The 27,388-nt window shown below is 32.2% G+C and overlaps 2 protein-coding genes across 7 annotated transcripts; one reads left to right on the plus strand and one right to left on the minus strand.

Annotated features, from left to right (window-relative positions):
* Nucleotides 1-662: 662 nt before the first annotated feature.
* On the minus strand, nucleotides 663-11,280 carry LOC131844739 (DNA repair protein RAD50). The gene is made up of 19 exons (XM_059193701.1): nucleotides 10,905-11,280; nucleotides 9,723-9,906; nucleotides 9,376-9,561; nucleotides 9,073-9,286; nucleotides 8,258-8,349; nucleotides 7,536-8,179; nucleotides 6,845-7,081; nucleotides 6,469-6,627; nucleotides 5,892-6,005; nucleotides 5,280-5,477; nucleotides 4,754-4,900; nucleotides 4,075-4,290; nucleotides 3,649-3,809; nucleotides 2,694-2,928; nucleotides 2,256-2,462; nucleotides 1,782-1,978; nucleotides 1,583-1,687; nucleotides 1,376-1,492; nucleotides 663-1,070 (listed from the first exon to the last, which is right to left on the minus strand). Exons 1-19 carry the CDS (start codon nucleotides 11,157-11,159, stop codon nucleotides 824-826), a joined length of 3,915 nt encoding a protein of 1,304 aa, XP_059049684.1. The 5' UTR covers nucleotides 11,160-11,280; the 3' UTR covers nucleotides 663-823.
* Nucleotides 11,281-13,991: 2,711 nt separating this feature from the next.
* On the plus strand, nucleotides 13,992-27,010 carry LOC131847143 (transmembrane protein 47). 6 transcript variants are annotated; one of them, XM_059196625.1, is made up of 7 exons: nucleotides 15,569-15,763; nucleotides 19,225-19,504; nucleotides 22,262-22,458; nucleotides 23,163-23,302; nucleotides 23,803-23,865; nucleotides 25,157-25,287; nucleotides 26,393-27,010. In XM_059196625.1, the coding sequence occupies exons 2-7, from the start codon at nucleotides 19,373-19,375 to the stop codon at nucleotides 26,423-26,425; spliced, it is 696 nt and encodes a 231-aa protein (XP_059052608.1). In that variant the 5' UTR covers nucleotides 15,569-15,763; nucleotides 19,225-19,372; the 3' UTR covers nucleotides 26,426-27,010. The 6 variants fall into 6 exon arrangements, with proteins under 6 accessions (XP_059052625.1, XP_059052600.1, XP_059052608.1 ...); XM_059196642.1 differs by lacking the exons at nucleotides 15,569-15,763; nucleotides 19,225-19,504 and adding an exon at nucleotides 13,992-14,068; XM_059196658.1 differs by lacking the exons at nucleotides 15,569-15,763; nucleotides 19,225-19,504 and adding an exon at nucleotides 16,911-17,093.
* Nucleotides 27,011-27,388: the final 378 nt, after the last annotated feature.

Genomic DNA, 27,388 nt, shown 5'->3' on the forward strand with positions numbered 1-27,388 from the left:
CCTTAGAAAAAGCAAAGCACGATGATAGTCCTTTAATGCTGACGACGACGGCTGAAACTACAAGTTTTAGGAATATGCAATAAACTTACAAAAAAAAAAGAAGAAAACGGATCCAAGTCAACAAACTTAGTGTTATACATATTGATGGAACGGGGTATAAAGCAATTACTGGAGCGTCTAGAGACGTGCAGGTCTACGTATTTGTACGTTAAAATTTATAGATGACAGGAGAAAGGGGGAATCAATTTGACTATTCAACAATTTATATAAGAAAACCATATCAAACTGTTTACGGCGATTTATAGACTCATAATCTTATAATGTGATAAAGAGGACTCATAATTTTTATCGACGTGACTCAAGCGATAATATTGTTGTTTAATGAACTTTTCTGCACATTGTAATGCTGATTCCAGATCACAGAACTAAAATCCAAAATAGAAAGGAAATAACTAATGAAAAATATAATATTTTTATTTATTCTTTTCATTGAAATGATGGATTATCATTTATTAACTATGATTACTAAATGTAGTAAATATAATATGGCGAGTCATACTAGTGATAGCAAAATTTTCGGAAAACAACAGGTTTATTAAGAAAAAAACATGAACTTATTTGTTACTAAAGAGTTCAAAGTCAAAATAAATAATAAGAGTGAGTACATGAGTAAAAAAAATTTAATGATAAATTTCTTACATAAAACAGATTAATTAAGATAAAATGTATTCATTCTGTAAGGCACAGCCTTATTTAACGCATACTAGAAAAAATATATCTAAGGAATGGCTGTTCCATATAAATTTGTAATTAAACACTACTCTTATGAGAATCGAATCCTTTTAATTCTGGACTTGCCTTCATCATTTCTTGACACTTCATAGAAGTGGGAGACTTTATCGATGTTACCAAGAGATTCAATAAATTCCCTGTCATGTGTGATAATGATGAACATGAAATTTTTCTGCGACATTCGCTCCTGTACTATTTCGCCGAGCGCCGCACAAAGGCTTCTAATGTTCTCTTGGTCCAAATTTGTTGTTGGCTCATCCAGGGCTAAGATTCCAAATCTAAATAGAACAATATTTTGTTATTACAAATAATCTCTTCTGTTATCGAATATATTATAAATTGTAAGAGCGAAAACGGTTTGCGTATTTAAAATTTTATGCATCTGTATTTTGATTTTTATCATCTAAGTATTTAAAAATATTTACTACAGTTATTCCATTATAAAATATATATTTACAGAAGAATACCATGCCAATCAAGGCGCGAGCATTAACTATGCTCGTTATTTTCATTACATTTCATTAACATGAAAAAATATTAAAGCGTATATTATGCGACAAGTGCCTTTGTTCAAAATAATTACCTGGAGCTGAATGTCTCAGCAAGTGCCAATCTTATAATAAGACAAGCTAAAACTTTCTGTCCCGCACTGCATCTACCACGCATATCGATTTCCACATTATTTTTACATTGCACAACTCTGAAAATATGACGTCAAATCAATATACACCAAACTTAAAAAAAGATCTTGCACTACCAATACTTACTAATAAAAAAGTCAATGTTTTACCTATAATCATATTTGCGACGTTCTGAATCAGCAGACATGCTACTTTCAGTTTTTATTTCAATATAATCAATATCGTTTCCTCTGTATATCTTTCGCCACATCTCCCTAAATGAAGAAACAAATGTTTTTATTAACAACACCAATAAAAACTAACTAAATAAAATTTAATCACGTTTTTAATATATTTGATTTATTATACCTGATAATCAGGTTAATGTTTTCCATTTTCTCTTTGTGGAATTCCATTAGACACTTCTCCAGTGCAACTGAGTAATCCCTGATGTCTTTATCCAGGACTTTAGTAACATTGAATTCATAATACTTCTCTTTATACTTTCTTTCTATATCTTTACTTTCAAGTTTCTTAACTTCTTGTTTAATTTGTTTTAATCTTACCTATAAAATAAAAATGCAATTACTAGAATTAATTATATTAGACTAGTACTAGACATATCTCTAATAGGCTGTGTTATCTATGGACAAATGTAAACACAGCATAAAATATTAAAGTAATTAAGTGAGTTAAGATGACGTAACTTACTTAAATACTTTAATATTTTGCAATGAACAAAAAATTGTTCCGGAATAATTATGTCTATGTAATGATCTCACATCAAAGTCTATACATAACATATAAATTATTAAAAATGAATAAATAATATTTTTACGTCACCTGTTGTTCATTTAAACTGCCTTCCAGATGTGCCTTCTCACGGAACAGCTTCGTTTGCTTAGAAATCAGTGCTTCCTTTTCTGACAAAGAGTCCATGTTCACACCGCTCATCCTCTCGTTATTTTTGACTTCGTCCTTATGACAATTTTCAATGTCTTCTTGGGTTTTACGCAATTTAGAGTTGTCATCCAGATCACGTTTGTATATCTTAAAAAATATTAAGAAAATTTATGAATGATTAGGTTGTATCTGATATTTTGTAAGGCACAAGAGATAAATATGGGATTACTGTATTCATAGCCGGCTAGTTTTAAACATTTATTTCTTTATATTAATGTTGTATATGTTAAAGTAAACATAGAAATTTATTACAGAATTATTTATTTTCTTGAAACAAATAATAGTCTCTATGTCTATGTAAAAATGTTTACTACTCACTTCTTGTTTGGCAATTTCATCTTTCAAACTATCTATTCTTTTGGTGAGCACATCTCTGTCAATCATGATTTGTTTTTGTTTCTCCATAAGTTTGTTATTAGCTTCCTTTATCTTCTCCATCTCACGGGGAATGTTTCGATCTTTGTGTTGTTTTATTTCAGAAAGAATTGTTTTAACTTTATCAAATTCGTTATTCACTTTTACTATATAGGTATTCTTCGTGTCTACAATATCTCTAAAGAAATATAAAAATACACTTTTTTATATGTAACTGGAATGGTAAAAAGCTCACATGATGATATACATGAACTGAACCACGCACTTCCGTTATGTGACTCTCGTGATACATTGCCATTCTGGAGGATTATTATGCGCCTTATCTCGTAATTTCTCTGCCCCATTCACCCTTCCACCAACACAATTCTTAAAGCAAGCCGCTTAGCGGATGAAAATATAACCTAGACTGAGATACCTGATATGTCAATGCTGTTAGAATGAATATGATCTCGATTCAATTAATGAGATCTCAGAATTCTAACTAATCTATAATGTTAAAACACTTATACACCATACTCAACATAATAAAATTATAGGCAAATCAGAATTATATAGGGTTAGATACATAACTATAATAAATTTTAATTAATAAAGTTAATTATTTCTAAGTGATGTTGAACAAACTCTAGCAAAGTCAATACATCTTACATTTTTTTAACAAATTATAATATTTTATATTTTAATACAGTTCCATGACATTGACGGACTTTTGCCAAATTACTTATTTAGTTAATATAACACTTTTTTCTCAAAAGCATGAAGTATTTACTTCAAATCTGCAGGTACACATTCCATTAGGCTACTTCGCTAACATGAAAAACCAATAGCAGACACTGCATGGCATTTCAATTTATGAAACCTATTGTTATTCAATGTTTTAAGGTTTTAACTAACATACCTGTGTTTTTTTACCGTTTCATTTTTAGCAGCTTCTTTTTCCTTGAGAGTAACTTCCAATGGCGCGATGGACTCTTGTAATTCTTTTAATTCCTCTACGAATTTTTGTGCATCCGACTCTAATTGTTTCTTCTTTTCTTGCAGGTTAACTATTTCTTGAACCTACGAATTAATATTTTATAAATAAATTTGGTTATAGTTTCCAGAGAAAGTCTAAATATTTATTATAAAATTATATAGTTTTTATTAAATTTAGTCTTTTTGATTGATAAGACTATATAAAATACCGTATATTTTTATATATCAATACATGTTGCCGAGGTAGACTTTACAAAGCCATCTGCATGGATATCTTTGTTCGCGTGTGGGCTGATTATGAAAAAATAACATAATTATATCATTTTAAGAAAACAAAGTTATATTATACCTTTTTCTGCACATTCAGGTACTGCTCCTTCAATTTGTTCTTTTTGTCAGCCATAGTTTGTATTTTCTTGTTATGTGCATTTAGTTTTCTTTGGTTGCTCTTGATTCGGGCTTTCATTGTAACAATTTTTTGCCGTAGATCTACCTTTTTTGCATTTGCATCATCCAATGTCATGTTAAATCCTAAATCTGCACATTGTGCTTGAGCAGTCTCCAACTGTAAATTTCAACTTACTTAATATAAAGTGTAAAATTAATGTAATATATCATAATATATATTACGTGTCGTGTTGTTGAACGTGAAACGTAAAACGTTAAACTACTGAACCGATTGCAAATTAGATTTGCATCAAAATGCGCACATTGTGTGCATTTTGATCCAACTTGAAAGATTGTTTTACATCTCAATTTATAGTCACAATATTATTTTATTGCAGATTATTTGTCTATTATTAGTCAGAGCAACGCGTGGCCGGGTTTGCTAGTACTTCTATAAATGTGAACATATTTATTTCATGGATCATCCAATCGAATGGTCCCCACCGTACATCGACCCATCATCAAAAAAATCCAAACTAGTCAATCAGACAATTAGTCTGATTATTTAAAAAATATTACAGTTTACATGCTGGGTTCTTGTTCAAGTGGTTTGGTTTCATCACAATTAAAAAATTGCTCACCATATTAGAAATTGATTTGATATCTTGATTATATCTGTCAAGCAACGGCATTTCACCTTGAAGGATTTTAGCCGTCTGCATCTTCTGTTCCGGCTCTATTAAACTCTTTGTTATCTCTTCCGATGATTCAGATAAAACTGATATTTTCTGCAATTTAATAAAACAGTTGATTAACAATATAGTTTACATAAGTATATACAACATTAAAATATATAATACATTAGAAAAAGACCATTTGAATAATAAGTCTTGAAATAAACCATTAAACAATAGTTTGTTACTAACCCAGTAATATCTCTACATAATAAAACCATATTTTAAAAATTTTAATCATTCTACAATGATCTTATTTCAACAATATATTGATTTAAAGAAATAATATATTTTTTCTTTACAAAAATATTTTAAGGCTTTGGGCCTGCAGAGGGTACTCAAAAACTGCGGAAGACATGACAGAGCGGCTGAAGGCCATCTGCCGCCTGATGGACACGCATAATATAGTAAAGGTAGATTTCTGTATAAACACCTGCTCAATGTCTTTCAATCGTTTTTCTAATTGCGGAATATCGGTTTCCTTTAGTGTGATAATTCTTTCGTTCAGAGATTTCATGCTTATCAATTCATCCTTCTTAGCAGATATTTTTTGCAACTCTTCAGTGACTTTTTCAAGTTTAGCAGGCACATTCATCACTTGTGTTGTCATTTGTGATATCAGATCGGTTACCTGAATGAGAAATAAAAAGAAATCTGTAATTCTAAAATCTGAAATATAATGTTTCTACGCATCCTTCTTCTAAACCATGCAACAGAGGTATTTGGTCCTTGAAATGGCATGGCACAAGTGTCACATGATAACGTGTTGTACATGTATAATAATGCCGGTTACTGTTACCATCACAGCCGCCAGTTTATTTGTCATCAAAAAACAGATTTTGATACGTTTTTTACTATATTGTCGGGAATTACTCAGATATTTAAAAAAAAAAAGTTATTTGACCTCACATATACTCCACAAACCGTGCTGGGGTCGTTAGATACGTATACTCACTTTAAAAAGGTTTTTTTCAACACTTGCGTCGTGATCAATGTACAGAAAATATAAAATCGCAGAATTAATTCTAATATTAAAAGTACATACCTCTGATTCATTCTCAAATCCTCGGCTGCATAATGGACAACAGTTGTTGTCCTTGAGTTGTCCTTTATATTTATTAATAATGAAAATTGAAGATTGAAGAACATTTTGTTCATCCTGTAATGAAAATGAGTAAGTTGTACAGTTCATTAATAGAGAATTAAGATCATAACTCATTTGGGCATTCTTATGGACACAAAGGTCCATAAGAATGCCCAAAAGTTCTTTCTTCTTATAGTAGCATAGGAGAACTCACCCTTAAAATTGTTAACAAGGAAATTTTAGAACTGTATTATGTCTACCTATTTATTAAATATATCATACTTACTATTATCTTTAAATAGTGATATAATGATACTTCTGGCTGCCTAAATTGTATGGCGCTGCTATGATCTAGTGAAGATTAGAAAGAATGGGAATACAATCAGACACATAGCCAGTGTCTCTCTTACAGATTGTTAATACAAGTGGTCTGACTAATTAAGTGATCAGTCAGACCACCTCTCATTTGCACAAAAAGAGAGTCTCCTAGTCTCTCTTTTGTCTTAGACACATAATTAATTAGTAATAAAAATTCAACCTGTAATTTGTCCACCGAGTTAGTGATCTTGTCTAATGTAGCTGTATACGACTGAGTACCACAAGCTTGATATATTTGGTCCTCTGCCTTGGTCAGTTCGCTGCGACGTTCATTTAATGTCTCCCGTACATGTTTACGTTCTGTTTCTAGGCTTTTTGCCTATAAATAAATAGAAATTCTGCTTTAATAATATTAATGAAATTTTTCTAAATTCACTGTGTATATAAACTGATATAAAAGTTTGAAATTTTGATAATGTGTCAATGAGCGTGTATGAAATACAAATTTCTGTAAAGGGGAATAATATCAACCAAATTTAGTTACAGATTAAAAAAACAGGTATCTAACAAACTTGTTGATATTAACAAAATTTCACCTCTAGTTGCTGATCTTTCAATTTTTGCTTCATAGTTTCTACTTCATTGCGTATGTCATATTCATACTTATTTATGGAGATTGCAAAGTCCTTTTCTGGCATATTACCAAGAAGCTCTGTTATTGCCGACTTGTGTTTATTCTTTAATACCAATGACTGTTTCTCTTTTTGTTTCAATGTACCTTCAATCATGTCCCTTTCTTTCATCTTTTCATTGTGTTTTTGTAATTTTGTAATCTGTAAAAATAATTATTATCTTGGAAAAGGTAACATGTTTTTGTTTTTTGTGAATGTCCATCAAGAAAAGGTGACTGCCTTCATACGTTTTAAAATGTAGTTATGAGTGCTTATACATATGAAGATCATTGTTATAAGAAAATATATTACGATTCTCATGGTATCACTCATGAATTGTAATTATACAAGATTAAAGTACTATGACTCACATATCTCACCCTTCAAACTTCCTTGGCAGCAGAAATAGGTGAGACAGAGGTACCCACAGAGACGATTTTGTACAAAAATCTCCCTCCGGTATAATAACCAAATTATTTGCAAATAGTATATAAATTTATTTCATTTTGATAGGTCTGAAAGATTATTTGATTTAATAAATTAATACCAAATTGACAAATAAAATTATATTACAATAATTCATTAATTTCAATTGTTTAGTTATATATTAACAGACCTTGTCATCTAAATCTACAATTTCATTTTCATGTGTCTCTAAAGCTTTTTCATCATCATTTATTTCCTGTTGGGCTTCTTCAGGATTCAGTTCGCTCACTGCCTGTTGGTACTCCTCCTCAGCAACATTCATTTTCGATTCCAAAGTTTCCAATTTAACTTTTGATTCATTGGCATCATTTATGTCTCTATCCAACTTATTGATGTCTCTCTTATTCTTATTAATTTCAGATTCTTTACCAGAAATCTTTTGTTTATGTCGTGAAAGTGCATCCCTACTTTCGTCAACAAAAACTTGCATTTTCTTTTCCTCACTATCAGCTACAGATTTCAGTTCATTAAGATCTTGCTTTAAGCTATTAATTTTGTTTGTTATTTCCTTTATAACTTTATCAGCATCTTCATTTGTTTCTACTTCAGTTACACCATCAATTTCAGCGAGTTTTGCTGTTTCTACTAGCATTTTATTTCTTTTATCAATTTTCTCTTGATTTTGACCCTCAAGCAAAATAAATTTGTTTAATTTCAATTCATTGGAGGTTTTCTCATTGGCAATTTTTTCTTCTTCTTTATTAAAGCTTGAGTTTTTTTTATAAGATTCTTCAAGTTCCTTTTGCTTTTGTTTATGTGTTGTTGCATAGTTAGCTAAAATTAAAGTTTCATGATACAATTATTTAACATAAAACTGACATTTTGATTTATTTTCTATCAAAATATACCTACCGATTTTTTCTTGCAATTCAGCAGTAGTTCCTTCAAACATATTCTTAATAGTTTTCTTCAATTCTTCTTCCTGGGTTCGACAGTGCTCTAATCTGAAATTTAATAATATTATAAAATTACATAACTTTTGAAACTGCAAAAAATCTAATAGATGTAGTTTCAATTTGTATTTATTATAATCATCATCATCATCATCAGCCCACTGCAGTCCACTGCTGGACATAGGCCTCTCCCAAGGCACGCCACTGGGCACGATCTTCAGCCCTTCTCTTCCATTTTTTACCCGCAACGCTGGTTTTGTACTTGGACGGTCATTGTAGCAGCGTTATAGAGACATCTCAGCACTTCGATGTATCGCCAGGCGACTTAGCATCGCTAAACAACTTAGGGATATAACATCCCCTGTCTTACTCCACGTTTCAGGTGGATATGCTTAGTCTGCTGGTTTTGTACTTGGACGGTCATTGTAGCAGCGTTATAGAGACATCTCAGCACTTCGATGTATCGCCAGGCGACTTAGCATCGCTGCAGAGACTCCAGAACAGACCAGGTCTCGATAGAGTAAAAGGCCTTCTCATAGTCAACAAAGGCTAGACACAGAGGTTGATTATACTCTTCGGTTTTCTGTATAATCTGCCTAACTGTCTGAATGTGATCTATGGTGCCATAACCACTTCGAAACCCGGCCTGTTCCGGGGGTTGAAACTCGTCAAACTTTCGCGGGAGTTGATTTGTGATGACTCTTGAAAACAGCTTGTATATATGGCTTAGCAAATTTATTATAGTACATAATATAAATAGTAAAAAAATGTAACCTTGCTTTAATTTTCTCTTTATTGGCTTCAAATGTAGCCAAATTCTTCTCTAAAGTCTGAATAGCTTTTATTTTTTCTGTAACGGGTTTAAGTTCTTGAGCCATTTCTGTAATCTTGAGTTCATTTTCAGATATTTTAGACTCTGTGTTGACCATATCTAACTTTCTTTTATCTAAGTCTTCTTTCTTTTCTGTTAAATGCTTTACTTCTTGCTCTGTTATATAAATATTCATGTTATATAAATATGCACATTATACTACTAACATATGTTGATAATTATTGATAAGTTTAATGCATACTTACCAAGCAATTTAAGGGTTTGGGCATATTCTTTTCTAATTTTCTTGAGACGGTCAAAGCAATCACTGTATTTATCTGCATCAAAAATTTCATCAAATCTTTCCTTTACCTTTTTCCCCTCATCAAGAGGCCAACTGGAATCTTCTTGATGACAAAATATAACAGAATTCAGGATAGCTTTTGAGACACCTTTAAATACAAATATTAAAACATTCAATTTTATAATAAAAATTAAAAATCATTTATAACAATATACTTTTTCTTGCAGTATCAGTAAGTATCAAAATTGTTGCATATTTACTTATATTATATTATGGCAATGAATATTTAAATATATAAAAATTAAATACCAAGTTCTTCAAACATTACAAAATCCAAATCAGCACATCTTGATGATATATCTTTTGTTTTGCCTCCCTCATCAACTATTGATAAAAAGGAATCTAATGTCTGAAATTTTGTTTTCTTATTATGCAAAGCCGTCACTCTCATAGATCTCGAGACTTCAAGTTGTTTATCTTTTGCATTCATAATCTAAAAAAAATTTAAATATTGACAATGAATTATTGTGTTTATGTCATGTGTGATCTTATACCTTGTTTAAGCATACAAAATTAAGAAAATAGGTAGAATACATTTCCCAGTAATCCTAAAATATTATTGAGTTAAACAAACTAATGACAAACTATGTTCCCCACGATTTTGTCCACATGGAATTTAACTTTCATTTTCTAAAATAAAAATTGCCTAAGTCCATATTATATCAGCTACTTGCCAATAAAAGTCCCGTCAAAATCGGTCCAGCCATTTCAGAGATTAGCCAGAACAAACAGACAGACACAAAAATTGTAAAAAAAGGAAATTTTGGTGTATGCATATTTATATTTATATGCATACAGTAAGAATTGATTATTTCAATATTACAAACAGACACTTCAATTTTATTTATAGTCATAGATTAATATGTTAGATATCTGCAATAATCATAGTGAAAGGGTATTATTTAATGTTAGTGTTTTGAAAACTTTTATTCTTAATGTAACTGTACTTACCATCCTGTTATCTAGGTTTCACAACATTTATTATATTAAATAAACCAATATTTTGATAAAGTGATAGGGCCATACATAAATTACATGTGATGTTGTTACTTCTATTACCAATAGGTAGATAGATCAAAAATGTAAATAATATTGAACAATCTGATGCATCATAATAATAACGAAGGAAATATTTAAATAACATATATTTATTTTAGGAAAACAGCGCTGTTTGCGAAAAAAAAATTAAACTGTTAAACCACAATTGAATCTAGATTTGACTATACTAGATCTAGAATGCTTTAACTTTTATTATTATTGATATTACGAATATTAAAAAAAACATTAGTGACAGATTAGAAGCAATACTTCTTAAGTTTATTTATACTAGTCGGTTATGTTTATTTAATTTAAAACTGACACTTGAAGTATTTTAAGGTTAGAAATAAATTGGTCGCTATTGTTTTTTTTTTTACATAAAATAATGTTTACCTTCAGTTTAACTTGAGCCATAACCTCAGTGCTCCTATTAACTTTAGGATCATGTACAAAGCACTCATTGCGGCTGCCCGGTGGCATTTGGCCTGTGATAGCATAACGCAGACACTCAATAATGGTTGTTTTACCACAACCATTTTGTCCCAATATGAGAGTTAAAGGTTTATCAAATATTATACGTTGTTCATCAACTTCTTCTGGACCGAAACTTCGTATTCCTCTTACTGCTAATGATTTAACACCAGCCATTTTGTTGTTGTAAAACAAAAGGGACTATTTCGCGCCAATGAGATTTACATTAAAGAATGGAATAACCGGCTAAAGTAAATTATTTTAAGCGTAGCAGTAAACGCAAAGGTAGCATCGCGTGCCAGTGTTGCCAATTAACATCTGTTTTGAGTCGCCAGAAATTTACCGTCTAGTAACCGAAATTCCCCTAAGTATGATTTTTTTTCACTTTCGTTGATTATTATCAACGAAAGTAAAGAAAAGTTTCATTAATTGTTTAATCCTTTCCAAAATTATATATAGAACTACAGTAAACTAAAATGTAAATGTGTATCAAGATTAAATAAACATTATTATTATATATATTATAAACAACATATTTTCTTAAAAGGGAGAAATAAAACGCAACAATAATTACTAATTACACTAATTTAATCGTTTTAGAGACTTTAATGAGTTTTAAGGTAGAACTTGCGAGCAACTACAAATAATTGATATACGCTATTTGTGTGTTTTATTGTATACATTTCCTTAAATGTCCCTTAGAATCTTTTAATATTATGGTTATACCATTTTATTTCTAACTTGTTGTCTAAGCATATTCAAAGTGTAACTTCTGAATAGAAATGTTTTTAATGTACAATAATAATTTAGTATGTTTATTAAGGCTACTAAAAAATAAATATCTACCAGGTTTAGACCTCCAATGCCATCAAATCCACCAGATGTAGTGGTAAAATCATTAAGATGGCAACGTTGTCGAAGAAAGCTGTCTACGATCTAGGGTTGCCAACCAAAAGACTTTATAATGGGTACGAATCAGTACGTATTTTTTAATTACGTACAATATTTTAACATATAGAAATCTCTGAATAATTTATTCACTGAAGCTATTTTGCAATATTTTTTATTAAGTTTTAAACTTTGCATAACTTGTTTAGTTTGTGTAAGTAACATAATAAGTACTGACAACTATCCAATTTGTCTAATTTTTTCACAGGGAGGTAAAAATTTTAAGACTGTCAATATTAGTGTAGTCTGTGACAGTGATTCATTGTTGTTGAGACATATTTTCTAATCTGTGACTGCATTGGCGAAGAAAGCTTATGGGTTTCTACTTCTTTATTTACAAAATTTCAATTTATAGTCTTTAATAATTTTTAATTAATATCAGTGACTAATAATGTGCTATTGTTCATTTTACAATATTTATTATTTGGATTTTAGTCGTGATAGTCGTAAAATGTATAATGCAAATCGTCAACACCAATAAATTCCATAACATTATTTATAAATCGCTAAAATTAAAGACACATTTTGTGTTGTGTAAGTTGTGTTGAAGTGAAATTTACATATCATTTTATAAACATTCAATACAATAAGAGGTATGTTTTGATATTTGTCATTTACATTACCGCACTAATTGAGAAATTCAAGGTTTTGTACACCCGAAGTAGTAGATATGTTGAATTGCTCTGATTCATTTGTGACGATATATGTACATGGAAGGCGTACAATATAAGCTCGGTACCAGACAGCTTCAAGGGTTTAAGAGGATATTTGAAAATCTTTCAATATATTGGAACCAAATGTGCCCTTATGTTACTTATTCAATACTGGACTTTGTGCATGAAATTTGTGAACATATATGATTTTACAAATTATGATGTTTGCTGTAAAAACAAGTGTTATAGAAATATACAAATGTTTGTTCATAAAATATATTAACACATACAAAAACTCTACTTGAAGCTATATGTGGTGCCAGTTTATATTTCATTTGAGCTACTGAATTGATAATGGAATACTTATTCTATCTAATTATTCCAATTATAGCCTATATAGTGAGGCATAAAACTGCTTAATTAAGTAACAACATTACCTACAATTTATGTAACAGTTTGAAACAGTACTATTTAGTTTGCATCTGCTGCTCACAATAGGTATATAGATAATTGCAAAAATCATGAAATTTGATATGCTATAATTGAAAATGATCAATAACATAACTAGGCCTCTGTACTTGGTAATAAAATTACTAGATAATAATCAATATAATACAGAATTTATCACAGAATAGCAGTTATTTATTCTTATGTTAGTATTATTTAACTATTTGAATGCTACATTTGCACTACATAGCTAAAATTGTTTAGCACTAAAATAGTTAAAATGATATCTGACATATACCTGAACACATACAAATTTACTGATACTCATGTGCATTGTAATTTATTTAGTGTCGGAATATTTTTCTGCTAATTTATATATCAATTATGTTAGCACAAAATTCACATAATTAAAATATAATAATTTGTTATTTGGAGAAAAAACTCAGCAGATAATTATTCTGCTGCAATTAGAATAATTTATAGCAACAAAAGGAATTGTGTGAAATGATGGTCTGAAAAAGCCTTTGATCAGTATCATGTTATAACTATGGGTTCATAGCAATTTACAGATTCTCAGTGTAAATAATAAACATTGTTGTAAAATTTAAGGAATAAAAGTTAATAATTCAGTTGCCCTTGTTGTATATGTATCTAAAATAAAAACAGGTATCCCAAAGAATGTGATAAATTGTTAATTATTATTATTCTTTGTTCACTTTAATCAGATCTAGTGATCTAGTGATACTCAATGAACTCAATGTTGTAAGCATTGAGTTAGCATATATAATTTCTTTGACTTAAGTTATATCTTTATGTTTTTTATATATGCAATAATTTCATAAAACAAGCCCAAACCATATTTTTTAATATTTCATATAAAAATTACGATGATATTTTCGCAGAATCTTTTTTGTAACCTGTTTTTATTACTTTATCTTTACCTTTCAAAATAATATTTTGATTTCAGGAAACAATTAATTTTAGAAAATGGCATCCACTACTATGATCGAGACAGTTACTATAACCAGACCACTGAAGGTGAGTTAGACTTATATTAATTATATATTAAAAATATTTGCAGTACAATAATGGTTTACAAAATATGCACAACATTCCAAATGAGGGACTCATAAATGTGCAAAATAGAGCAACATATAATTGTTAACAAACTAAAAATAAGCTCCAAACAGCCATTTTTGGAGTTCCTAATAAAAAAGCCAATTGTGCGGCATTTAAACTTGTAGTATTATATTAAAATAATATTTTCTATTTTCATTATTCTTACTACTATTCGAAATTTCTAATGTTTCGAATGTTAGATGTCTAGATAAAATCGTGAGCGAGGTCGATAAACTGTACATATAATTTATTTTTTTAGTTTTATTATGTTAGGTAGTTCTGAAAAATAACGTTATGGATTACTTCCCATGTTTTTATATATATTCAATAGCCCTGATCTCATTTTAACAGGCTTTACTAGACATCGGTGAATACCCTTAAGTGCACAAGCCAAGTATTGGATTAGTAATAATGGTTCTTGCGTTAGTATAAACTTGTGTCGAGATGCAAACACACGGGAACTTGACAGCGAGCTATCTGTGGCAACCAGGCGAGTTTGCCCGTCGCATGCTAGGGGAGCGACCGTCTCCCGTATCACCCACGAGAGAACTCTGGCCTGCGCCTCAGCAGCCACTCAGCATTAGCACTTTACATATCACATATTTGCAAGATGAACCCGTCCCTAGGCGAGCAGCTACATTACCATCCCAAACGTACATTCCCACAACTATGACCATTGAAAATGAGCACAACAGACCTAGTTTATGCACTGTTGGAACAAATACAGATCCTCCTGAGACTATACTCAATAGGTTGAAGCGGCTTACACGTCGTCAAAATGATGTTCCAGTTGGTCCGCTGCCTCCAACCCGACTCACAGCAGTTCCTAGGGAAACATCTATAGATAAAGAAGATAATGCGGCAATGCGTGCTCTCAATGAATTCAAGAAAGCCATATCAAGCGCCAAATATCGTATTACACCGGGTACAGAGACTGTAGAAAGTCCAAAGATAGTTTATGACGTGTCCAAACCAGGAAATAGAATGACTACAACTTTCGGAGCTAGGGAATCTCGAAGATGGTGTTCTATGCCTTCAAAGGCGAGCTGTTCGCAACGTCTTCGGGCTATAGGCGGCTGGTGTAGACAACATCCACGCCGACCGTCGCGACGCCCGCCGCATCCACCTCGCCTACAGATTACACAGGTGTAACATGCCAGAAGACCTAGATTGATCAATTTAACTAAAAATTTTAATATTGCTATTGTTTTGTTGGATAAAAATAAATGGAAAAGTACATAAAAGTGTAAATTTGGAACGCTAAGCATTTTCGTGTTTGTTTTGTAGTACGATCGAAGTTTAAGTAGCGTTTGGCTATTAAATGTGTCTCTGTAATCTGTGTTTTGTTGGCGCGAGGGAGGGCGGCAGATGCGAGGCGGGCGAGTCCCGCAGGGCGGGCGGCAGTCCCGCGTCAGGCGCCGTATCGCCCGGTCCGACCGCCCTAGCTTACTTAGGCCCACCCGCCCTTCGCGTGTATCCATCCTATCACAACCTTTTCAATTACTAATATCCCTTTCATATTCCTTTTTCAAAACATTCCTGACATTTGTGATAAAGATTTTTCCAAACTTTTCTGCATTGAAAAAGTGTTAATGAAGTACAATACTGGTTAAGGTGATTTTTTTGTGGAAGCACAAAACCGGCGCGACCCAATGCGCAATTCACACAAACGACTCCAAAAAAATTAGGGCGAAAAATATTATAGTTTTTGTAGAAATAATTTGATGCATGATTTACTGTTATATTACATATACAGAGTTATGTTATTTCGTAAAAAATGTGTTCAGATTCATAATTGATTAATTGAAAATAAATATATGACAAAGATATTTTATCACATCAAGTATAAAAATTGAAGAAGAAAAAATTAAATTATTTTCTATAATTATGCTATTTTTAATGGAAATAGTGACCACATAATATAGTATATATACAAGTTATTACTAAAGGATTGAATTGGTCAGCGAAATTTAGTTTTACTGGGTATATTCACGATGTATTGTTTAGTGAAAGAAAAATAAGAACAGATTATTATGTTTGAAATATGTGAAGCGACGTTGAATATATACTTATTTTATTTCAAAATATATAAAAAAGTATAAATCACATTGTATATATAATATAAATGCGCAAAAAATATTATGTTGTATATCTTTGCATTATTATACAATATAACAGTATAAAACGTAGATATAACCAGAGAACAATATAAATAGCTACGATTCTTTTTCTGTGGATATAATATCTAATCGAAGCTATCGTTTTAAATTCATTTATTTGCTGATTATATGCCGGGCATTCCCGTGGGAGTAATTACAGCTAATATAGCAATTGCAGATAGATGAACATTAGTTTTACGTGTAAAGCACTCCTAGAAAACCCTCACTGAAATCCAGTATATATATAAAAAGTAAAGATTTAAATGTAGGCTTTTTTTACCTTTAGGCCGGACCATTTTGCATCCTATGTTTCTTTTACTCTACAAATGCAATCATAAATAGGAAAATACAGTCTTTCATATTTAATTGATAGGCTATACAATACCTATAGGTATATATGTATATATGATTAGTTTGATTGTAAGTTTCGTATGGAAATACGTCTATTTATAAGCTTAGTGGGTAAGTTCACGTGTGACGCATTACTCTCGCTCATAATGACGTTGAAGATAGGTACTTCCGTTTCAACGATTACCCATCTTATTTGTGTATCTTCGTGTATATGTTTCTTCCGGTGATTGCACCACTTGTTAACATTAAAACAATATACTGTAAACCGTTGGCGTATGTTTTGTTATTCTTGGTGTATTGTTCTTTTTATTCGTTTCTGTTTCTTAGCGTACTATTCTCGAGCGACGGTTTATTTGTGCAAGTACTGTTCGTTGTTATGAATAAACAGCCGTCATTTAATAAACAATGCATAGAAATCGGGTTAATCGCTTAAGGTATGAATTATACTCTTTATTGTAACAAAATAATAAGATGTTTTTGATGAAATTAATCTTTTGTGCATTTGCATTTATTATTTAGAGTCCCGTAGGCTGAGAACCACAAAAAAAATTAATTAGAAAGCCTTAGTAAAAAATGAAATAAATAGAGTTAAAACAATGTTGAATAGTAGTTGTTTCTTATTGAGTATGAGTAAAAATAGCTAAGTAGAAAGAAAGAAAGAAAGAAAAATATTTTATTCAGTGCAATGTAAAAAATACAATATAAACAACAAACGAAAAAAAAAGAGCAAATAAAATGTACATATAATTAAACTTAATTTACCATAATTAAAAATAAACATAAAATAATCATTTTTTACATCAAAAAATGCACTGAAATGGCTCCACTCAGCTTTAATGTATGTCCTAGGTGAACATACAGCTGGTTTTCAGTGGCACCAAAATATATATATAAAAGGGGGGGAGAGAGACGGCACTATTTAAAATATTAATGATAATAATTAAAAATTACAACTAATAAATACAAACCAATTACATATACTAGAAATAACAAAATAGAATAAAATAACATTAATAAATATAAACATTAAACATATATATACAACTACTTTGCCGTAAGATTTATAGGTTAAATAGTACATAGATAATTCTTGTACCTATAGTTTTTTAAAGGTGAATAATGATTTAATATGATAATGAAGTACATGACATTCTTAAAATCCCAAATAAACTCACTGCCCTACTGATGGAAAGTGGTAAATAGCCGTCGCCTTTAGACATGAAAGGCACTTTAAACATAACAGAATACAATGTGACGCCTAAAATATCTCTGTATTCATTACTGAGGTCAATTTGATCACCTTATGTGTGTTATACTATCGTAGCTTTTTGCCTTTGATACTGATAAATAACACCTGCTTAATGAAATTGAAAGGTAAAAAAGAGTCGTAAATTTTAGAGTATAATTATTAAACCATTTTGCTGTTAGGTATTAATATAACTGGTGGGCGCCTAGTGGTTCAAACATAATTAATTTCAATTATAAGTTTGAACATTATTAAGGTTTTATTGTCAAAGACTGTACTCCTATAATTGCAGGCACTGGCAGTCGCACAGATAATAAACAAAAGAGTGTACATGCGTTTATTTTTAATGCATAATTTAAAAAAAATAGGTTTTTGCATTCAGTCTCTATGTAAACTAAAGAAGTGTGTGTCTTCGTCTCCTTCGTTCGCGCAATATTACCAATAAATAGGTTCAAAGTTTTTGATTCACGTAATATATTACTGGAAATTCTGACCTACAATATTGTTGCTAGTAGCTAGTGAGTGTATTATTACTGTGTGTGTATGTAATACCTAGGTATCTATGCCTATATGGAACACACCTAATTTTTGTCCAACGCCGTAGTGACGCCAGCGGGCGACCTCATTCGGAGCCAGTCTCTCCCCCATAGCGTACAATTATTTTGCTCTGTCTGACCCAAATACAGAAACTACAGGAAAGGGGTAGCAATAATTGTGCCTGTATTTGAACAATTTCTTCCACTTGTTTAATATATAATCAAAGCCATTTGGCTTTGATTATATATTAAGTAATTTTACTAACGTACCAACATTATTCCATTTGCTTTGTTTGATAGCATAGACGGGTATCTCAAACTAATATCACTTGAATTTACACTTATGTACTAGGTACAATGGTAGTCAAATCACAAAAATTCGAGGACAGACAGTACTTTACGTTTATCTTTATAAAGTTAAAAAAATGCTCTTTTCCTTGAAACAGAATAACGCGCAATATAACTTTATTAGGGTTTATTCTTTATTGACCTCATATCACAAATAAGCCAATTCGTTCTGTTTCGTTTTCGAGAAATAGTTGCTTATCTTACGTGAATTAGTTTTCGGAATATTAAACATATTTTTAACAATCGTTTATTTATAATATTTCTTAATACTCCAATAAGTTCTTTTCTTTACTTCACTGTAGTTATTCAGATTGCCTTTATTTAGCGCAACTCAAAAATACTCAGAATTGTAAAGCGTTTACTGAATTGTTCACAAATATAAAATAAATAAAATTGAATTTTTATGGGACCTAATCGAATCAATAACCCCCGAAGGTTCCTCTAAGTGCCCGGACCATCGAGTGAGTGAATTAGTGGGATCGACCTTTACATCGTGTAATTGGTCGTGTGATGCTTTGGGTAGTTGTGGGTATATAGTGCAGTGGTGACGTGCGTGGTGTGGTGGCGGTTCGGTAGCAAGCGCATGCAGGGGCGCGCGGGCGCTGGCCCGGGCGGGCACCGCTCAAACCCGCGCGCCCTCCCTCCACCTGTGTTGCCACCTCCGCCGCAATTCGCTACAGAACCCGACGAGATGCCTGCCAACCAGATAGCCCAGGTGGAGAAATATGATTTTATAAGTTTCTTATTTTTTATGACGTTGTCCTTACAGACACGGGGAGCAATAAAATACTCAAAAAAGTAATTAAATGTCTTTGTATTTCCATAAAATTTTACAGTACGCAAGTTTCGTGACTAAGTGAATTTAATGAGTGACTATTATTTTGTAACGGGTAGTAAAAAAATAAATCAATCGGTAAAATGTAATATTAATAATATTTAGCCGTTTTTGCTATTGAAATTTCTCAGGCTTTAACAGACGTTTTAAGGAGTTTTTAATGGTCGTTAAATTAAGTGCATTCAAATTATATACTTGCCCGCCAAAAAATACAGTAAACTTTACAATAGAATGAGCAAATACAAATGTACCCCACCCATTTAGAGCAAGTAACACAAATTGATTGGTTTATATGGAAACCGAAATTATATTGTAATTAAGCTGGTCGTATACGTACCTCGGTGAATTTTGTAAATAATTCCCTAGATAGATATTCGACAGACATGTACTTGTTGTTTGTCAATATATGCAACACTTTTTTGTATTTTATTATATTTTTTTAGATTATCCACTCGTATCGAATCCTACATAGGAATGTAAGTAAATAATAGAAATTGATAACTAACAAAGATAGACCGGGCTGTCCTCGAAAACTACATATATATTTCACAGATACCATATTCGCTTATTTGTATAACCTTTACTACAAAGGTAGCCCAGCCAAATTTGCCAGTCATCAAAAATCTTATGCCGATATAGGGTATGTGACGTCAGCACAATTTTATGTGGATGAATATGCGCGTGTTTAAGTATCTTATAAGAAATATAACATATAGGTTGTATGGAAATTGTAATACTTCGTGTATATTCGCTTATCTATTCGGGACAATTCATAAACAAATAAATTGAGGAAGTAACTAATGTAAATCAAAAGAATATGGTAAATTAATATATATTATGTTATAGCCGATTGTACAATATATATATATATATATATATATATATATATATATATATATATATTTTAAAATTTATATTTAGAAAAAGAGCCTAATAATATCGGCATCTAGGGTGGAATCTCTCTGACGTTCTCTCTGAAGCTTAGGTATTTCTTTAGATAGGAAATCAAAAGAGATCATATAGATATATTATGATAGAGATACATAGAGATATATTATGGATTTATTTGTATTATGTACCTATACGGTATACATGACTAAGTTAGTGACCCCTTCCAATGGTCACCAAATAGCTCGGTACGTGAATGCATTGTGCGTAATTCAATGAACGATGTCCCTCTTGTAGTTAATACTTCCGGTTTATTGTGTAACATTGATTGGTAACTCAACTGGTTAAGTAGAATATTAATAATGCTCCAATCTTTTATTTTTTTATTTAAATGCGAATGGCAAACAACCTTACCGACCACCTGGTGGTAAGCGGTAATCGTCGCCTATATACGTGAACAGTACTACGGTCATCTCATTAGCATATGACACCCATGACACCACTCGTGCGTTGCTATTCCAGAGGATTGAGATGTCATGCCCTATTCGGTAATTTTACTGTCTAATCTGCACCCTATAACCGAAATACAGCTTACAAATTAAGGCTCCAAGCGCCTGAAATTTATAATAGGTGAGGCTGAGGTACCCACGTGAAGTTCTTTTTAGAAAATCTACCGCTGTAAAAGTGCCCACCGGCGGATATTTAGTCTAGACTACAATACCAGAGGGTCTCTCTCTATCTCTTTCTTTCTCTTTAAGATTAAAACTATGTATGTTCTGTAGTTGTAGGTACTGTCTATTTATTCTATTCAGTAGTCCGAATCAGACGTGAGACGGAGCGACGCGCCGCCTCGCCGAACAGCTGATATTGCCTTACGTCCCCCAAGAGCCGACGGGCAAAGCGATCGATGACCGCGCCCCCCTTGCGTTTCTCCTCGAGACACACGCCTCAGTATGCCGCTTTTCTTTCCCTCCCTGTACTCTGTTGGTACTAGTGTTGCCGTCGTGTTCAATTGAACAGAAATGTAAACAATTTATTTATTTCGATCTAAATAAAGTGTAGAAATGTAAAATAATTTATGAAGAACACACAATCTGTACCTTGCTTATACCTAAGCCAATATACCAATTAGATACTTATTTAAAGAAACTGATTTTATTATAACTAAACTGATAGGATTATTTGTCGAACTTTTATTATCGATTGTTTCATTAGTAGGTAAATGAACTGTAACTGAAAGTATTTACGTAGATTTGTTAAATTATATTCATTAGACTATCACGTTAATGTTTCGATTGAATTTATTAGTTGCAAGAAAATTTGCGAAGTAGATTACTGTCACATTCCTGTAACATTTATTGCTTTCGATAGTATACTGTGTTTGAACTTAATAGATTCATCGTAACGACAACTAAATATACAAAGTTAGCTTATATATACAGTCCATTGTTTACGAATTGTCCGTTCTGTTTTAACTCCAAATTTATAATGAATCTCTCCACCGTTTTTAACCTCCCTTTAAACACATTTGTACAAAGTACAACGTTTAGTTTCGTCTTTAACTTCAAATAGTTAGCTAAATTTAAATATGTCTAGCAAAATGTCATTAACGATACAAGAGGATAACGAACTATGAAATTACTAATTGTAGTCTAGAAAACATGTGCTATAGATATCGTTCGTGTCTTAAATTATTTTAAAATCCACATTGGGAGCATTTTAATAATATAAAAAATGTTATTATTCCAGGTGATTGCACTGATATGCGGCTTGTTGGTTGTAATTCTAATGGTGCTGGGACTGGCCTCCGCGGACTGGTTGATGGCTGCCGGCTGGCGGCAGGGGCTATTCATGCACTGTATAGACCCCGAAGCGCCTACGCCTTTACCCTTCGATATTACCGCACAACCTGGGTGTTATGCTGCGAGACCGGCGCCGTATATTAAGTAAGTAACTTCAGCGATAATTTGAAAAACTAAGCAACAATATTGATGATTATTATATGTAATGTATAGTATTATGTTTTTGAATTTTATGACAATTATGACCTATATCAATATGAAATCTTTTCGAATAGTGAAAGAATTTCTCCAATCAGTGCAGTGGTTCGGTTGCACTGGGCGTGATCACGAGCATGACTCTAATAATCTAATATATCAATTTTTAAACACGTTTGAACTATTAAGAAAACATAGTTTGACTAGATGCCCGGGCAGTGCGGTTTCAGAGGAGCTTATTTCCGCGTACACTTATATTGTGGAATTAACTACTTGCCAAGGTTTTCTCTAGAGACCACAGCATGGAGTTTTTCAAGAAGGGTGTATTAAAATTTCCTAAGTATCGATAATGCGCACGTGACACCCCTGGTGTTCCAGGCGTCAAAAGGTTACGGTAACCATCAGATGGGCCATAATAATACGCTTGTTTGCTGCTTATTTAGTAAGCTGTGCTTTGGAAAGTTTATACTCTATACAGAGGAGATAAAAATCATCGTTCTTAAGAACATCCTTCAATTCTTGTCCTTAACGGGTCTTAGTACCGAACTCCAAAAAGGGCGAGCACAATAGAACTATGTACGTCGCAGTGCTACAGGTCAAAACAAAACAGCCCAAAAAATTTAGTATAAATAATTGTGATGTGGCGTCATCAGAGCGGCGGCCGGGCTGTGCGTGGCGACGCTGGCCGCAGATGTGTGCGGCGCGCTGCTGACTGGACTCGGCCTGCGCGCCGCCGACCACCGCACCAAGTTCCGGTACTATCGGTTCGCGGTGCTCGCCATGGCGCTTGCATGTGAGTATCGCGTATAACACTACTACATGACCCGCGCAACTTTGTCTACATCACACTTACGTGACATTTATTATATAATATTTCGCTCCGTTTACATAATATCTTTTTTAATTATATATAGCTTATATGTTATTTGTACTGCTCGTTATTTCATATACATTTGAAACTTTACAGTAATATAGCAATAATATAGCACATATGTATAATATGTGCTATATTATTGTAAAGTTTCATCAAAATTCGTTCAGTAGTTTTGGCGTGAAAGAGTAACAATCCATCCATCCATACTCACAAACTTTAGCTTTTATAATATTATTAAGACCATCGTTTCACCATTTTACAATCCACTGGTGCACTTGCACCGTAGACACCGTCTTAAAGTTTTGGTCCGTCCGCATATATTATCCCAAATTAGACTCTTAACTATATAGCTAAGAGTCGAACTTGGTACATAATTAACATTAAGAACTGTTTTTAACAAAATGTTTATTATTTTTCAGTGATGTGCATTTTAATAGCACTAGTAATCTACCCAGTATGTTTTGCCGCCGAGTTAAATTTGGGTAAGTTTATTTTTTTTAATGTATGCAAAACAAAGATTTTCGACACTGTTTACGTTACGCAAATAATAATTTATCCTATAAAATGTGATATCAATAATAATTTCTATATATTTTATATGCTAACTGACTCGCGAAACTTCTTTGCATCATCGTCCTCGGTTTTGCGACATTTTTCATAAGCTCTTGATTGTAGCAATGTTATATAGGGTTCCTCAATGAAAGGGCTATCCAACATTAAAAGAAATTTCAAAATCGGATCAGATTATCCTAAACATACAGACTCATAAATTTGCCTCTTTGTATTATTTGTATAGATATACAAATTTAGGCTAATAAATGTAGGTTATATAGAATATAAAAAAAATTATTAATCCCGACACAGCCTATTGCCCTGCAAGTCAGCAACAGGTCAATGTGTGTGATCAATTTCATGCCCTGTTAAAAACTTCTATAATGTTTAAGGTATCATGAAACTTGAACAGGACCCTCACAGTCGATTACAAAAATATTTTTCTTATAAAAATAGACCTTAAAGTTTACTTTAAAGTTAATTTCTATTCTTATTTAGGTTGGTATATACATTTATTTACACTGCTACAATACACTACAGCAATAGTAGTTATCTGTTTACAAGTATGTAATGTCCTGAACAACAACTGGTATGAAGTTTATACTTTAAAGTTATAACTTTAAACCCACGTTTGCTCCTCAATCGAACTAAACAGCAGTCGATTTTCGCTAGACTTAATAATATTCGTTATATTATTACAAGTTTTCAGCTGACTATCTGGACTATCTGTGTTCAGTGGCAGTTTGGCACCACCTAAGCAGGTTTCTCACACTATACAAACATTTGTATTCATCAGTATGGCTGTGTATTCGCCTGGGGTTTACTATGTATATTAATTTTATAGTATGTATCATCTATCAGTTGTTTAATACCTCATAGCACAAGTTCAGTTTAGTTTGGGACTATATGGTCCTGTGTAAATTATACTAGTTATTTATTTCATGTAATAATTTAATTTAATAATATTGTTTTATATCTCAGAATAATTATCACAGCGCCTTAGTTAAACTAGTTCCAAGTTAACTAGGGTTTGTGTTATGGGTACAACTGATACAAATACATACTGTTTTTTTTGTAAATACACAATATACATAGAAAACTCTCAGATCGATACAAACATACATACTCATCGAGAAATCGAACTGGCAACTATCAGAAGTAAAGGTTTGCTACACGGCTAGATCACCGAGGTCGTCGTAGTTATTATTGTTGTGTTGGTAGGTAACCGGTCGGTTTGGGAGTTCGGCTGGGCGTACGGTGTTGGCTGGGGCGCCGCCATCTTCCTGTTCGGCGCCGTCGTGCTACTGCTGTGTGACAAGGAGAGCGAGGAACTGTACTACAAGGAACGAAAAGTGAGTCAATGCATTTGTTTCATATAGCGTTAGAGATGCTAGATATAAAGATTAGTTACTTTTCTACTCGGACAGCTCAATAATACCTAGAATATTTATAATGTATATGAATTGTAATTTTTTGATATTATACCTAATATAACTAACATCTTGTTCATTTTATGGAGCGAAGAATACAATTTTCAACATGAAATAACATTTATTTTATAATGATGCACAGTATAACTTCAAAACAATTTTAGAATCATGTATAAAATTTAATCTATTAAGCAACTTAATTATTGGAGCCTTCTCACATGGTCAAAAAACGGAAGAAGAGATCTAATTGTAAAAAGGCAGTAGAGTTGCTGACCTTATTGTCCATCCAGCGTCCTTAAAACATTAGCTTATAGTCTTATAACTAATCACCACTTTGAAAAAGAACAAAATAAAAATAACTGACAAAACTATATGTATAACGTTTGAGTAAAAAAACTTTTGCGTAAAATTATTACTGCACCATTACATAAAATAACTCTTTATATGATTTCTTAAATGAGTTTCAGTGTAATTTGAACGTAACTTAAATAATACACAATAATTTGCTACATACATTCATGAAAATTACACTTATTTATACATTATAGTCATACCTATTTTTATAATGGTCTTAATTGTAATGTTTTATTATCTCTGTTATCTGTATGTATGCTGTCTCGTGGCCCCACTGAAAATCAGCGCTGTAGTATAACTTGGTACTACAGTATTTATGCTGAGTGGAAATAATTTTCAATGTTACCATTATATTTTAACTATTAAATTACCAGCAGTGGCCGCGGATTCATTTGCGTTAAATTTCAATAACAAATATAGCCAAGCTTAATATAGCCTGTTATTCTGATGCATAAGTTATATTATCGTAAAGTTTCATCAAAATCCGTACAGTAGTTGCGTGAAAGAGTAAACAGCAATACTCACAAACAAATAAACATCCTTACTCACAAACTTTCGCGTTTATAATATTATATTCTATTAAGATATAGTAAATAATAATACTGATGTAATGCTGAATCTATATGTCGTGTATTTAGTATATTTAATTTTTTTTGTATGATTGTAACTGCAGGTGGTACAGGCGGAGGGCGGCGGCCGCCCCTAGGGCCGCGGGCGCCTGCCCGACCTGGTGCCGTGAGCGCCGCGCTGAGTGCGACCCTCACCACTCCCACCATCACCACCACCACCACCACCACCTTGCACCACACGCACCCCAAGCGACTCACGAACACCGCGTCTTCTACGTCTAACGAACTCGCTCACTTATTGGCGATCCATAGGCTCTAGACAAGCAATAAATGAATTCATCAATAGCATGTCGACTGCATCAGAAAAACCAAGACTGACATTATTGTCTCGTTTTTTCTTATGCGTTTGGTTAGCGATCGATTAGCTATTGATATCTTTGTTACGACTTGTCTATGTCCTCTGGCCGTTTTGTCTTGACGAGTTCGTAGTCGGTTGTTGGTACTGAGTTTGGCCGCTTTATAGATTAGTACCTCCGATCAAAGTAACAAAATCCGTAATTTAACGTTTGGTCTGATAGTATTTGTACAAATCATGTATAGCTTCATGTATTAAACGCTTGAACGGCAGCTATAGTACCGGAACTGGTGTAGTTAGATGTAGGAATTAGGTGCGCTATCGTTTGAAATCGAGAATTGAAACCTTAAACATTGCATTGGTTTTCTATGTATACCTACGTACGTAGTTAACACGTTATATGCGTTGATCGATTTTAACGATAAGGTTGTGATCAATGGTGTTAAAGAAAATCTTATTTGCACAGATAGCGTAAAGATTTCATACTTGCCTTTTTAAAATTTTAGTTAATAATAAATTTGTACGATTAATTGATTTTGTTCGCGTTACTTATGTAACATACGTGATTATCTGTTAGTTATTTGAAAATATTAAAAATTTGTTTGCTTAATGGTATTTGTATTACAATGAAAAAATTATAACTAGACGGGCGCTAGAAATACTCTTTATAATCATAGGTCATGTCGTGTCATGAAAAAAATATAAATTATTTTTCTAAATTATATAAACAAATTACTATTAATGC

Source organism: Achroia grisella, unplaced genomic scaffold (genome assembly GCF_030625045.1).
Source record: "Achroia grisella isolate CSIRO2021 unplaced genomic scaffold, CSIRO_AGI_Agris_v1 utg109, whole genome shotgun sequence".
NCBI classification, from domain to species: Eukaryota; Metazoa; Arthropoda; class Insecta; order Lepidoptera; family Pyralidae; genus Achroia; species Achroia grisella.

Excerpts from the sequence above, each read along its gene's own strand:
- LOC131844739 (XM_059193701.1), bottom strand. The coding sequence starts at position 11,159 with ATGGCTGGTGTTAAATCATTAGCAGTAAGAGGAATACGAAGTTTCGGT. Across the intron at positions 9,562-9,722 it reads TGTAATGTTTGAAGAACTTG|GTGTCTCAAAAGCTATCCTG; the intron begins GTATTTAATTTT and ends TTGTATTTAAAG. Across the intron at positions 2,929-3,648 it reads GAAACGGTAAAAAAACACAG|AGATATTGTAGACACGAAGA; the intron begins GTATGTTAGTTA and ends ATATTTCTTTAG.
- LOC131847143 (XM_059196617.1), top strand. The coding sequence starts at position 14,594 with ATGCAAACACACGGGAACTTGACAGCGAGCTATCTGTGGCAACCAGGC.